The 16,223-nt window shown below is 38.0% G+C and overlaps 1 protein-coding gene across 1 annotated transcript; it reads right to left on the bottom strand.

Annotated features, from left to right (window-relative positions):
* Nucleotides 1-10,027: 10,027 nt before the first annotated feature.
* Nucleotides 10,028-14,473, bottom strand: LOC308090501 (LIM/homeobox protein Lhx1-like; the record flags this gene model as incomplete). The annotated part of the gene is made up of 5 exons (XM_080435703.1): nt 10,028-10,407; nt 10,850-11,015; nt 11,759-12,036; nt 12,999-13,222; nt 14,304-14,473. 5 exons carry the CDS (start codon nt 14,471-14,473, stop codon nt 10,028-10,030), a joined length of 1,218 nt encoding a protein of 405 aa, XP_080291829.1.
* Nucleotides 14,474-16,223: the final 1,750 nt, after the last annotated feature.

Genomic DNA, 16,223 nt, shown 5'->3' with positions numbered 1-16,223 from the left:
TTCTATGTATTCAATTCATCAACATAGCATAAGAAATACAATTACAAACAATATATGTACAAAAGTAAATTACATTTACCTCCCCTTGTGGACTCCTGATAGATTTCAGGCCAATTTGGAAAGAAACCAGTGTTACACATCCATGGATGGTGTTAGGGAATTCCACATTTTGGTGAGTAGTAGAATGAGAATTGTCCCATGTTTGTTCTATATTTGGTGGATTTGGTATGATCTGGTACGATCTGGTATGATCTGGTACGATCTGATATGATCTGGTACTAGATCATGGTTGCTCCCTCTAGCATTGTGGCTGTGGGTGTTTGATGCATGTAGTGTAACTTTGATTAAATCTCCCAAGTAGAAATAATTTGTAAAAGGAAGGAAGGCACTTTATGTCTTCCTCAGTGGTAAAGATCAGGTGGGGTATGGGGCAAGTTCCTTATTGGTAAAGTTCTTGGAGGTGTGTCTGCACAGGCCTGGGTGCATCACTGCTATCAATGCATGACATGCATCTTGGATCCAAATAAATCAAATACTCAAAACATATGGACAGGTCAAATAACCAAACACTTATGATTCTTAATCCCAATGTTACAGATTGACATACTCCCCATAGAGTCCCCAGAAACACACTTGAACTCTCCACTCACAGAATGCAATACAACAACCAGTCAATCTATTATTCTACAGTAAAAACATATATGCTCCATCTAGAATCAGCTTCAGGCTTTGGCAAGTTAAGTAGGCATTTTTTCAGTATTTAGGTCCAGACTCAACACCCAGTTACTTAGCATACCTGACAACCACCTTACCCCTTTAATTTCCACCTCCCCACGTCTGTTGCTTGAGGGCCTTCTGAAATTCTCTTGCTAGTCTTGTATCTGCCCCATGCAGCATTGAGGTATTTCACACGATTGATGTATGCACATACTCCACAGACCAACATATTCTCACTCTCAAGTTGTGTGCACTCACACACAAAGACCTTTTGATAATTGTGATTTGTAAGTAATCCTTTTTAATTGCATTTTTTGCTCAGTAAAGCACTTTGCAACAAACTTTTCATAGCATCCTTAAGGGACATTAGACATTGGTTTATGCAGTAGCTACATCTATTTGGTAGTTTAATCTGATCTAGAATCAGGAATATTTGTCTATTATAGTAGCTTATTGAACTATGGCAAAATATTCTCTACACTGCCGCCCAATCCATGCAGTGTAGGAATGAGAAAGTAGGTGGGGAACACTTATGATTCTGTCCTCTTCAACTTTAATCAAAAGTACACTGACATGCTTCAGCCCCCTCCCTTCTTTTCATAATAATGGACCGCTAAAAATTCAGGAGGCAGGCTCCACATCAATCACTCGCCAGATTTGAGTCCAATGCAATAAATATGCAAATGAGGAGAAGCCAATGTCTCGTAGCTTTGAGATCAGCGCAAGAAGAAAAAAAGGGAAAAACTGTATTAATTGCCCATGGCCAGAGGAATCCTATTACTGTGGGCATTGATTATAAAATTGTGTATGTGAGTGATTTTCATGAAGGAAGTGGAAGCCTTGAGCAAAAAAAATAAAATGAAGGGAAAAAAAATCAAATTAGAGAACTCGGGCCAAATCGATCAACCACAAAAAGGCAAACAACAAAGGGTAAATCTAACTTGAAATAATATTTCATTCAAAAGCTAAGATTTGTATCTCAAAATGCAATAGAATGTTTTTCAGGAATAACAACTTTACAACAATGTCCACAGGTAAGTGTTCCATCTCCATAGGAGTTAATATGCTATTCATTTATTCATTTGGTCCTGATTTATTAATAGGCAATCCCATAGGCCAAACAACATATCTCACATTGGCTTATGGAGGCTTGATTATTTTCCAGTTCGGCTACAAAGGAACTGAGTTGCCTAACAATTTAAGTGTCCATTCTGTAAGGGTTTTGACTTCATTATCAACAATGCTTAAAAGGATATTGGTGAACATCTACTCTGCAGCATACTGAGCTTACTAGCCCATATACTGTGCCATACTGTGCCACTTGTGACAATGTAAGCAACCACAATAATAGTACTGGTAAGGTGAGGCCCTGTCCCACCACAAAATAACGTCTTACAGCACAAAAATATCCTAATTGTGTGATCTACCTAAGAGCTTAACGCAATAATCAGTGTCAGCTAGGTTTAAATTGATTAGCCGGTTTGTGTTTGACTTGCAAATCTCTGTCTTAATCACAGTTGGATAAGAAGGATTAGTTTGATCAACAGCAATCCATTGTCTTTTTCAAACAGAAAAGAAACAACATAAAAATGCTAGGCGTAAGCCTGTTTTACACTTGTAGGCTGACAAAAATAATAGATTTTCAAATGGAAAGAAATGTAGATGAGAATCCATTATTGTAGTTGGAAAACACCATTGAAAAACTTATGGACAAATTAAAGCCTCCTTCTTTCAGATGTTCCTCAGAAATAATAAAATGCTGAGAAACTTCATAGGCAACCAACCCCATTTTGGGACTGGTTGAGCCGTGATAGCCACCTGGTGTTTCCTTGCTAAATTGATCATGCGATGAACAGCCCATCATTTCACTCACCATGGTTGGTTTTGAAGAAGAAAGTGGTCATTTTGCTGGGGATCAGCTGGGCTGAATGTTCCTTCAGCCCTATGTTCTCTTAGTTTAGGATTAGGCATGGGGTAAGGGTTAGTTTTTAGGGAACATAGGGCTGAGAGAACCTTTTTTTGTTTTCCAAAGTGCTTGGCAAAGTTATTCCTGTGCTGGTACATAACAAGTGTGGGAATACAGGTGAATGGTGCACCCACTGCACCTGACCTAGTCACATGATTAGGTAAGTTCCTCCCAGTAGAGAGCCTTTTTGACTCTGCTGCACATGATGCAGGGTGAAGGATAGCTCTGGTCCAGAGCGTTAGCGAGGTCACGCTCTGGACCAGAGCTAGGTGAAAGAGAACTCATGGTAGGCCAAAGCTCATAGTTTAAGCCTTGTTTAGCAGCACAGAATTAGCCTTGTCTAATGCTATTATTTATTTGTTGTATGGCTAATGCTACTGGCCTTTGTTTGGTTTAGGCTATTGTTTGTTTATGCACATGGATGTATGCCATGCTTATTAATTTGTGTTGAACATCAACATTAAATACTGTGTTTTGTTTTATTTTATTCGAATGTCTTTTATTTACCGTATGTTACTGTTTAAGTGACCTCCAACAAGCTGCTGTGGCTAGAGACCTGGAGATACTGGTAAACAGTTTAAATTCATATGCGTTGTATGGGTCTCCTTGTGTATTTTAATACATTTTTAGTTTTGTAATATCATTGTCTTTTTGTAGCTGTGGTGCTGGAATTCTGCCCCACTCTTTGACCCATGTGCTGCAGGATTGTGGTCTACTACACAGCAAAGTAAGTTTATATTAATTGTTCTTTTTAATAATTGAATAAAGTGTGTTGATTGATTGAATGCTTTATTAGCAGGTTTAACTGTACAGGTAGTACAGTCAAAGGTTATGCTAAAAGGATAACACAAAAAGCCCCAGGGGGCTTCTTTCCATTGTGGTCCATTGTACTCAATTCATCAGTATGCGTATAATGCATATAATACAATACATATTGGTAGAAAGCTACTACCAAGGTTTTTCCAGGAGTTAAACTATGCCTTACGAGGTCAGCCATTGTTTTACTTTAGTTTTGAGTTTTTTGGTCGTTCATTCCACATTATGGTGGTAGCATAGAAAGCATGTTTCCCTATGTTTGAGCCAAATTTGGGGGAAAACAAGGTCAGTTGATCTCCTTCTGGTGTCATGCCCATGGGCATCACTCACTCTAGAGAAGTAGTTTCACAAGTATCTGTGCACTGATCCTCTGAGTATCTTGAAGACCAGACCCATTGAGAGATGCGTGCATTATGTTGTAATATTGGGGCTGGCAACCTATGGGCTTTGTCTGTTTCCTTAAAGGGACCAGTTCAGTCACTATTTTAATGAACTCTTTTGATGTTTATTTGACTTATATTAGCCACCGGCATTTGGGGTTCAGCTATGGCAGGTGCTAGACATGTATGGTGATTCGTCTTAATGAGTTTGCTCTCCTCTTTGTTTTACAGTGTGACACTTGATACACACAGCCTCCTTTCTATCTTGGGACTGCACTGTGGGACCTTTGGTTGTAGTGATGTGATGTTAATCTGTGACACTGCATGGTTTTGTATTGAATATTTTAGATTTAATATTGCATTTTATTTGGTGCCAGGCCTGTGTTTCCCTGTCTTCCCCCTGTTGGTCATTCGTTAGTACCGTGTGCACGGGCCGAACTGCCCTTTCTTGTCATTTCATCAAAGTAATCTTGCCTTACTGACATTATGCCCTGGTATTTTTAACCATTTGAATTCTTGTATACCGTAGTTACTTTCTATTTGAAATAAAGTATGTCCTATTTTTTGCACATAATGCCTCTTGTAAATTGTTCCTGTTTAGGGGAGACATGGTTGGTCACATGACACATTGTTGAAGGTTTAGGGGTTCCTCCTCCAGAATAACCCATGATTTAATATCCTTTACTACCTCTACCTCTAACTTGGGGTGCGCTTGGTATTCGCGCAACCTTTCCAAACCACATGATCTCGGGTAAGTGATCGCTTAAGACATGCATGTAGTTTTGCATGTACTGTGTGCTACGTACTGCCAAACAGAGTTTGGGTGTCGAGTTTTTATGTAATTAAAAGTGAACGTTTAACAACCTAACCCCATAGGCTACTTCATTGCCCAGGATCCAACAGAGGTCTATACTTGGTCCCCTCCTTTTTTGCCTCTACACCAAATCTCTTCATAATAGGTGGTCTATACAAACTCGAGTGTTACAACGTGTTGGGATGTTATAGATCTGCTATTTTCACAGAGCGTTCACCTATGACATGCTAGGGACGTTAGGGTTAATGTGTTTAAATTGGAGATTCAACATGAGGGATGATGCAGACAATTTGATTGAATTCATAACCCCAGCACAATTAAAAAAACAGACCTAAATCAACTGAAAATGTATGAAACCACATTAGAACTAATAGTGACTAACTATTTTGCAACTGCAGTCAATAATTCTCTTTTCTTTTTAGAACGGCTTGCTTGTTCATACTGTATGATTATGCGATTGCATCTCTGGAGGTAACTGAGTTTCCTTGACCAAAATCTCCCCCTTCATACCGCAGCTGAGCAACACCAAACCCATGTAACCTTTATATTTTTGTCATTTACTAATCAGGTTTGAAATGTAAGGAGGCATAGTCCAGTAGATTGCAAGTAATGGCACAGTATAGCTAAAATGAGATTAACTGGTTAGTTTAGCTACTTTAGGCTGCTACCCTGAATTACTAAAGAGTAACAAAACCCAAATCTGAAGACTTACAACTTAATCCTCTTGGTCCCTTGTGGCACATAAGACTACAATGAGCCACTCCCATCGTTTCCTATCCTTGTTGTGCCTCGCCCAAGTGTTCCTCTTGCCATATCATCTGTCACAGTTCTGCCCCGGGTCATTTTAGGTCTCCTGAGTTTTCTTTTCCCCGGAGTCCATCACAGGCCGATTTTGGGGATAGAGATTATGCTCCATTCGGAAGATCTGGCCCAACAATCGGATTTGTCTTAGTTTTATTTCCCTAGCATTGTTCTGGCTATTGTTCTTATAGAGCAAATCTGTTTGAAACATCTCCTAGAGCAAATCTGTGTGAAACATCTAATGGTAAAAAGTGGGTTAGTGGGTACTGTCCATCTCCTATTTGTTAATCTCTCAAGACAGATTCAGCAGCTAGCAAAACATTTATTTATTTTCTTTGCCGATGGGTTCCAAGATTGCCTATTTGTTGGTTGATACAGGTGATGTCCCTGGCCTATTTGTTACTCTATAGAGTGAAATCACCTGACTCCAACAGCAGGCAATAGCAAGGCTAGTCCAACCCTGCCTTTCTTTCTTTTTCTTTTTCTTTTCCACATTTTCCCCCATTTTGTTTTCAATTCCCAACACGTACTGCAGTTCCTGTAGGTACCACTGCTGGCTTGGGAAGAGTCTAGACTCTAGAATACCACGTGTCTCCTCCGATACACATGGAGTCGCGTTTTCACCTGACAGCGAGGAGTTTCACTGGGAGAATGGAACGTGCACAGTTTGATGCCATCTCCCCCACATACAGTATGCACATTTCCCTGCTGAACAGGTGCCCCGACCAACAGCACGGGTTGCTAGTGCAGTAACAAATTCTAGCTGGTTTTCCCACAAGTGAACACATGTGACAAACATTTAGTTCATGTTAATGAGCCGCCACCGACCTGAGGTAGTGCCATGCTATAATGTAGGCTATATGCATGGGAAAAGATGCCCTTTGAGATCAGCGGATCTTCAAAAATATCTATAAAACCACACATCCCCATATATGGAGTACCGTGATGTCATCAATATGACATCATAGAACTGAGGTCATAGACTGTCCTGGACTCCGTATTTGGGCATGCCTGACACAGAACTTCCTATATGGGCATAAAAGGGCCACTAATAAGAATTATAAAGAAATGTACACATGGCAGACCCCAACAATGGTTCCAAATAATCTGCCCACAAACACTTAAATTCCTGTCACTTTCGATAAATTAGGCTAATATCTGCATGCCACTAAACTTCCATATCAACTAGCTGCAATTTAAACACACAAGATCGATCAACCTTGAAACAGGCCTATATCCAACTTTCATTTCTCATCTGAATTACTAGTGAAAGTATAGGCCAATAAATACCATTACAAGATAGCTTTGGAGCAAACCAAATATGTAAACAAGCTATACCAAACCAGAATCTCTGTTTGCCCTCCATGACCTCAATGCAGCTTTTGATGCTTCGGTCACCAGATTCTTCTGAATAAACTTCCTTTTATGACTTCCCAGTTCCCAACAGACATCTCTTTATCAAAATCACCTAAATGATGATTAAGGACCACAATGGGAACACGCCCCTGGGGCTTTGGGTTATACTTTTAGCATAACCTTTGACTTTATACTGTTAATAAGCATGTTAATAAAGTATTCAATCAATCAATGATTACTCTGAAGATTCTCTAATCAAGTGCTTGGGTCACTTTGGTTCACACTATACTGTATAGTATATCCCTTTTGGTCATTTGTAAATACCATGTTGACTTGCTTGTCTTAACTGTCAATAGAAGTGCCTCATTTTACCACTTGAGTCAGTCGGCATGAGGCAGTTCTATTGAACAAGCTGTTCCTTATTGTTTGCAGACACACAATTGCTGCCCTGCTGTGCAAATATACCAATAAATAATGGGGTCAATACAAACGGTTCACAATTGGACCACGTATCCCACAATACATAATCAGTGCGAAAACGTTCCATATTGATGTGAACCCTTGAATTTGTTGCTGTCGGGCAGAAACCTGTAATATCCATATTTTTATGTTTTTTTTTTGTAAATTAATGCCCCACTTTGTCATACTTCAGTGTCACAAAAAAGTAGAAAAAAATTGTTGAAAAAAACGCAGAGTGATGTGGCACATTTTAAGCTTGTAGATCGCCTATTTTTGATTCCTGAAAGGTTTTCAGTTTTTGACACTGTATAAGGTTTCCACTCGACAACAAATGTAGCTACTAGTTAGATGTCTTGTCTACCTTCTTATCTTCAAGTTTGCTGACTGTTGGCTGCAAGGCAAATACTGCAGACATACAGGACACAATATTATCACCAATCAGAATACGTTGTACAGGACAGTGCTATAATTCAGAAATTCACAAGAGTGTGCTGTACATGTCAGTGTAAACTTCACTGTGAATAAACTCAGAAATTGACAGTTTTTAAGCTTAGCATCTGATAAAAATAAATAAATACTATATTTATAATCAAATGGCTGTCAATGGCAGCCAATTGTTAAAAACATCAAAATAGCCTTTTGAAAGACATAAAGGGGACAGATAATTTAAACACTTAGATTTCTCAGATTAAAATTGATCATTTAATCTGAGCAAATTTACTAAAGAGATGTTTTAACTCAAACTTTCATTATTCACAATGGAATAATACTTTACGTTTATTTAATACTCCAGGGCATCATTGTCCTTTAGTTTAGGATTTTACTAATGCAAATCTAGCACAAAAAGTTTTAAATGTGTGAAATAATTTATTCATGTTTGAGTGTATTGACTATAGGCAGTTGAAACAAATACATTGGGGGAATTGAACTTTATGCTTTAAGCTTAGTTTCAGACTGGTGGCCCAGGGCAATTGACCAATGTCACAACTAACTTCATTCTTCCCCATAGCCATTGAATAATGTAGAGGGTATTTTAAAGTTGCTAGTAAATTTACAAAAATGTCAAGAAATGATTCCATTAGATAACCTAACACGAAAATAACACCTATAGGTGAAAACCCAGAGAGTTCATATAATTAAGGCCTGCTGCCAGACCAAAGCTTTGTGTGTTTATGAAGGCTTAAACAAAATAATGAAATATTTATTTCCTTTCTATTTATCTTTCTTTCTTAAGCATCCCTTGACACTTTGGTGTATTGGAAAATGATGAGTGTGTTCTCACAAAGACATTTAAAATGAATCATATTTATCTGTAATTCAATGGGTCATAAACTTAAATGATAGCACATACTGTGAAAGTGCAAGAGAAGCACCATTGACTTGCTGCTATTTCAAGTAAATCTGCAAAAAATCCTTTTGTTTCTTCCAATGTTTTATTATACAGTGAATGGTCTTCTACATTGGTGGTCACATAAGCCTCATATCAAACATACTATCACGTGAACTTTGACGTTTCAAAGATAAAGCTGTTGGTAGCATATCTGACCATCAATGTTTAAATGTATATATAATGTATATAAACATACTTAAAGACAAGAATCATTTTATTTTTTCAATTTAACGATCTGCCATTAATTATTTTCACAAGGAACGTCTTCAAAGAATCAAAACTAGTTCTGAACACTCTTACAAATGCTATGCATTTCTTGTGTTCAACAACTGAAGGTGCAAAGCACTTGCAGTGTTTGTGCTGTGGTCTTTATTTGGCAACTGTTTATTTGTATTTTCTAGGTTTTTTCTTATGTGAACACATACAAACTAGCACAGTGAGGAACCACATAAATAGAATAAATACAAAAGTTTGGTTTCTTGCATTAAATTATTTCTCCATCTGAATCGAGGTTTCACGCTATGCTGATATCCAAACCCCTGAAGTACTGTACATTTTCGTAAACAGTTGACTGTTCTATACATTTCTTCTTTTTTTACAAGTCTGAATTAAATTGAAATTCATTTTATTTTTCAGTGTTATATAGGGATTCCAGCTTCTTTCTTCAATGTGTCTACTGAAGGCAAAGCTTTTGCTGGCGATCAAATAATATACAGCAACATGTCCAACACCAACTGTACTATCAGGGTCCTGAGAAAGGCTTTTGGTCAAATGTATTGATCTGCTGGATAATAATGTGTTTTAATTTCAAAATACAGGAATGATGATGATGATGGGCCTCATTTATCAATATACATTAAATGTTTAAAGAGGCAACAATGCTGAGTTACATGCATCTCGTACCAGTATTATAACAGAACCAACAGAGTCTAATTCATTGGAGAAATTAATGTTGTTTCATGTATTAAGAATGATTTTGGTAGCCCACAATGTTTTTATATTGTTTGATCAATGAAGCCCATAACTTCAAAACAATTACTGAACTGGTCTGACCATTATTTGAATCAACATATCAATTATTAAACAAACAACATACTCGACAGTAAGTAATTAAGTATACGTAAATAAATAAGTAAATAAATAAATACATAAATAAATAAGCGAATTAATAAATAAACGAATAAATAAACGAATTAATAAATAAATTAATAAATAAATAGCTCTATCAATAAATATTCAAACAATGATATCCATGAAACAAAATGAGGGGTTCTTTTGCCTTTTAGAATGTACCAGTTCCTTTAGGTTCCATGTTTCCCATCAGACTATCACCAGACAGTTCCTTCACTCAGTTCTGAAGAAGGCTGTGACAGTTGGTTGGCGTATCCGTTTTCGCTCATAGACAGTGTGGTGAAGGGCGTGCCGGGCCCACACATCTCACTGGAGACGCTGTGCATGGACCCTGGCCCACTGGGCTCTGGACTGGGTGAGTCTGCTGGATGGTGGGCAATGATGTCCGAGTAACAGTGCACATCTCCAGAACAGTGATGCCCAGGATGGTGCTGGTGGTCTATTGCCACTAATGGGGTGCCAGCAGGCATGGAAGAGGGCACAAAGCCTAGGTCTGCTGGTGTGTGTGCCTGCGAGGATGGGGGACCTTGATAGTACTCATAATTTCCTGCTTGGCCATAGTATTCACTCTGATAATCTGCAGTCATAAAAAAAAGAAAAAGAAAAAAATACATCCCAGTTAGGTTTATTTGGAATAAATGCAAAAGGACATTAAAAAGAGGATGAAACATAAATGATCCCCTCATAACAGCATCTGGACAGTAAGACATTTATTAGTCCACATTATGCAAGTTATAATGTTCAGTGATATACCTTAACAGAGTGTTCATTTAACTCTACTATGTAAGATAAAGGGGTCAAAGTTAAATTAACATTCATGTAAGGTGAAAGTGTTAAAATAACACTTGTTGTATGGGTCTACTAGTATTCACAATATTCAAAGCAAATTACCTTAAATTGTGTCTATTCTATTAAATGTTGTCATTAAATATGACATAATAATGACATGGTAATAATTATATAATTAATGATTGTATTTACGTCAGTTATGAGGTTTATCACTATAATTGCTTTATTACCTCCATAATAAGAGAAGTGTCCGTTGGGCAGAAGCTCCCCGGGTTCCAGCCTGTCACCCAGCGTCCTCATTCTTCTAGGGCTGCGGAAGAACGCGTGTCTCCTGCCGCCCAGAGCGCTCAGCTGCTTCATCCGTCTCTCTTTAGATCTCCGGTTCTGGAACCATACCTGTAGTACAGCAAAAAGCACGTGACGTCCACCAAAATTAGATTCATTTATTATATATCCCTATAAAGAGGGCTGTGTGCTTGCCTTGCGTGCGTTGACAAACACTGAACTAAATCAGACCCAGCATGGTCATTGATTGCATTATGGAAGTGGTTGACAGAAAATGTTGGGGAAAATGTTGAGAGAGTAAACACTCAGTTAATTGCAACTACACCTATTACCCTGATTTTTTATATATGTGTGTACATTTATTTTAATATATATATATATATATATATATATATATATATATATATATATATATATATATATATATATATATATATATATATATATATATATATATATATTTCCATCTCCTATAGGCCAGTGGTTCCCAAACATTTTACCTCAAGACCCAAAAGAGAAATTAGACGTTTTCCTGGAATCCAAATGAGTGAAAATAGCAGATCTACAAGCTCACTATGCATAGCATATTATGAGCTGCTATTTTCACTACTTTTAAAACATTTGTTTTCAAATGTATGGAATTTCTTGGATTTTGGCATTTATTTATGAAACTATTTTGAATAGTTTAATTCATGAACATTTTAGATTAAAAAAAAGTCAATAAATAAAAAATGTATAGGAAAACATTTAAATAACGGGGATATTTAGCTTACTTGCGACCCATGAAAATGGACCCGCGACCCACCAATGGGTCCCAACCCACTGTTTGGGAACCACTGCTATATGGCGTTTACCTGTATGACTCTCATGTTCAGGCCCGTCTCCTGCGCCAGTTGTTCTCGGATATGTCTGGTGGGTTTGGGGGTCGCCGTGAACGCAGTTTTCAGCGTCTCCAGCTGCTTGGCCTTGATGGTGGTCCGCGGACCGCGTCGCTTCCCACCGACGGCCTGCTCGTCGTTCTCGTCTTTGCCCTCCGCCTCTTTATCGGACGAATGTCCCATTTCAGAGTCTTTACCGTCGTCCTGCGGGTCTTGGGAATCTGGAGACATACTTGGGTCACTACACGTCGTGACTGCGATTGCAAAACAAAAGAATAAACCTTATTTAATGTTTTTGTGTGAGATTATGGATTTGTGTAATTAATTGGATGCTACTATATATATATATATATATATATATATATATATATATATATATATATATATATATATATATATATATATATATATATACACACTCGCCCCTCCCCCTCCTGCTTGTTTATAGATTGTTTATATTGTGTGGAATCAGACATATATCTACTGAGCTGTCAACATTGGCTATCATATTGATGTTATTACAATAATATATACTATTATTATTCTGCATATATAGGTATATGAATGGATTATTTGTCCAGTGAGAGCCAAACATTAAGCCATTAAAACCATGAAAAGCATCTGTCATTTTAGATTTTAGCGTTGGCTATTCAAAAATAGCAGATCCACAAGCTTACAGCACGTGCCAAGCTGCGAGCTTGTAGATCTGCTATTTTTGAACATTTTTTTAACAATCGTGAACGGCATTTTGTAGAATCGGCCTCAGGTCTTTAATGGTGTAGTCCAGTGGTTCTCAACCAGTGGTCCGGGGACCACCAGTGGTCCTTGAGGTAAATGATGGAGAGTTGTATAACCAAGTGGACCCTTATAGATCTTTAACTCTTCAGAGCGTAAAATGAAACCAAATTTTGTTTCATTTTACACTCTCAAGAGTTAAATTATTACATCTGCATTACTTAATTAAATAATTGTTATTTTGATCAACGTTTGCCTGTTATTATCTCTCCTATGGTGCCAACATCAATACAGCATGCAATCGTGGACACAACGATAACAAAATATTCGAAGTTTTGGGCCTGAGAGGTTAAATCTCATCAAACGGTGATGAATCCGTGGCTCAAATGCCGAATAAATAATGGACCTTGATAATGAAAGGGTTGAATGAAAACCACTGGTGTGTTTAGTCGTTCATGAAATCATCAAGTCAAATCATCACCTGCGAGGAGGATACTAGTGTCTTTGCCGTTGCTGTTCTGGTAGTCCTCCTTACACACGAACTTGAACTCGTCCAGGACGTAGAGCTCCTCTCCGGTGGACAGCTGCTTGTTACACATCACACAGGTGAAGCAGTTGAGGTGGAACACTTTGCTCTTCGCCCTTCGGACCAGGTCGTTGGGTGAGATGCCCTGGGCGCAGCCTCCACACTTTGTACCGAATCTCCTGTGGAAAAGACATACAAGAAATAGTCTATTAAGGTTGTACACGCCATGAAAAAAAACTGTTATTGGTTTTGTTAAGCATTAATTGGCCATTTATGGTTATAGGCTACTGTTGTCTACATTGATGGATTGATTGAATACTTTATTTAGCAGTTTGCAAAGAAAAAGCACATAAAAGTACAGTTCTAGGGATGCTAAAAAGGATGAAACCCAAGAAAGCACTATATGGCTTGTTTCCATTGGGGTCCATGTGTATTCAATTAATCATACAAATATACAATACTTTGCAAAAACATCATATAAACGAGTAATCAAAAAGCAAAATAGGTACAGTAAACAGTACGGGGGGGCATAAAGGTATACATAATTCTACAAGTTTTCCCCGTTTGAATAGCATTGTACATTTTATTAAAACGTGACTTTGAATTTTAATTGTTATTATAGGCCTATCCCTCTCTCTAATGAGTAATGTTAAGTGGTCGAGTCTTTTTTTTCTTGCCTTTTTCTTTATTGCCAGCTGCAACGGTTTATTTGAATATTCAAAACAGCGCGTCCTGTGTTCTATGTGATTTCATATTGAGGTTTTTTCAAAGCGATTTATTATTCAAATCCACTTATCACATTTTCCCTCGACCTTCGGCAAACAGCCGGATCTGCAGCGTCTGATTGAACTTAAGGCGGGACATAATTCTCAAATAGCCTGGTATTGTTATTATCTTACGTCCTTGCGGATTTAGGCTGACATGCAGTCCCACAGTGTAAACAAAGGACAATTTAGCGGAATCAATCACAGAACATTGGCTTTCAGTTATTTTAATGTATACAGCCCGTAATACAGGCCCCATCACCTTCCCTTGGATCAGTCTCTAATCAGAATATTTTCGTTTTTATATTTTCGTTTTAATCGCCCTGATAGGTAAACATTCCATGTAGCAAAACTATTGAAGGGTTTGTGCTATAGCCTAATTAAGCTGTCATTTAGTTACCTAACCTTGTAAGTGTAATTGCACTGCTTTAACAGACAAGCAAGACACCAACATTTTACACAAGCATATATAAGGTTCGATTACTCAAGTCCTTACCTAAAGAAGTCGCTTTTACAGTATAATCTCCCTTCTCGTGAAAAACATTTTTCTGTCAAATTGCATTTACAATCACAGCACTGAACGCACTTGATGTGCCACGGACTGTCCAGAACTTTGAACAAAAACCTATCCAGAATAGGCCTCTCGCAGCCAGCACAGTGAACCATTGTTTGGAGAATGTCCAGCCCAGTGTTGGTTGTATTTATGTTTGTCTCAGCTTGATGTTTCCTTCCTCCAGTGTGGTCTTCAGCACTTGCTTGAGTCTTCTTATATGATCCGGAAAATAATAATATTCCTCCAAATTAATCTGGCAAGAATCATACCATGATCCGTGAGATTATGTATTGCTCTTCTGGTCCACAAGACAACCATCCATGTTTGATCAAGAGAGCCCCGAACGATAGCTGCTTAACTGCTGAACAAACAGGAATGACATTTCTGAATCAAAATGACAAACTTAGGTCCCATCGTGATGATCCAAGAAAATTGACGTTTAAGATGTATCGATAAGCAGTAACAAAAAGAAGGAGAAAAAAAGGCAGAGTTTTGCATGAGCAATAGGCTTAATAGCCTGAGTGTTTTCTAAAAAAGAAAAAAAAATGTAAATACAGTCAGTGTGTGATGAGTATATAGGCTACACGCTGTCTAAGCGCCGACAGCACAATGTGAGACCTCTGAACGGGTGTGTGCGCTTGCCTATTCAGACCCCCGTGACGTCATCTCCTATCAAACCCTATGAGCAGCCTGCCTGCCACTCTCTCTCCTCCACGGCACGTCTGTCTGTCTGCTAGTGCAGGGGTTCTCAACCTGTGGGTCGGGACCCCCCTCATGATTTTTTTGGGGGGTCCCCAGATGACAGTGAAGTGACAATTTAAGGACTTTTTAGACTTTTTTAATACCTAAAAAAAACAAAAGACAAGAAAAAATACCATTACTGCATTAAAAGTAGCCTATAATCAACAAACTATATTATAACAACTGGTCAAACATTGGCCAAATGGTCAATTAATATAAGAAAGAGGCAACAATTGGGAAAATAGCCAATCTACAAGCTCACACGCAAGCCGGTTGTGAGCTTGTAGATCTGCTATTTTCACAATATCTATCTGTGGAACCGAGTCAAACAAAATGTAATGCCTCAACTCCTACATTCCAAGTGCTTATCAGGGTGGGGGGTCCCCAGTTCACATATGATTATTTTGGGGGGGGGGTCACGGCCTGAAAAGGTTGCTATACTATAGTATATGCATATAGCAGCTATATGCATGCATATAGTGTAGCAGGCCCTTTACCACTTACTCAACGTCTGGTCAGGAGCCCCCTAGGAGTCCAAATGGACCCTTACATGTAACTCTTGAGAGTAGATGGAAATATTTGTAATTTTGGGACAGTGGCAGTATAGGCAGGATTTACATTTTGGGTATTCTGGGGCCAAATCAAACCAAATGGCGCCAATGTGACTCATTTACATTTAAATGGACCTGCACGACCACAAATAAATTAATAAGCTAATACACACATTATCACAATTTTATTTTATTCATCATTCATTCATTTTATTCATGCTTTCAAATTGATTTAGATTTGAGAGACATTTAGGCTATAAACATGTATTTATTTATTTATGTATGTTTGTTTATTTATGTATTTATATTCAATAAAAAAGCGTTATATTTAGATACATGTGCATTAGTTGCAGGTTAAGGAAGCGACTCATCCATTCATTTTCATTAAACGCCTGAGTGTGTGCATCCTGCTTTGGCTTGTTCTGTTATGTTCTGGCACTATAGTCCTATTATTAGGATAACTATTAGCCTATTATAGTTATTACGGTTAAAATGACAACATCCTGAAAAGGCTGGGCCTAGCTGGCTGGGTATGTTGCTTATTGAACGTATTGCTTAGCGACGTTTAAAT

This window comes from Gymnoscopelus braueri, assembly GCF_963280865.1.
Source record: "Gymnoscopelus braueri genome assembly, chromosome: 8".
Taxonomy (NCBI): Eukaryota; Metazoa; Chordata; class Actinopteri; order Myctophiformes; family Myctophidae; genus Gymnoscopelus; species Gymnoscopelus braueri.
Note: the sequence above shows the minus strand (reverse complement) of the source record. Positions and strands in the feature narration are given on the sequence as shown.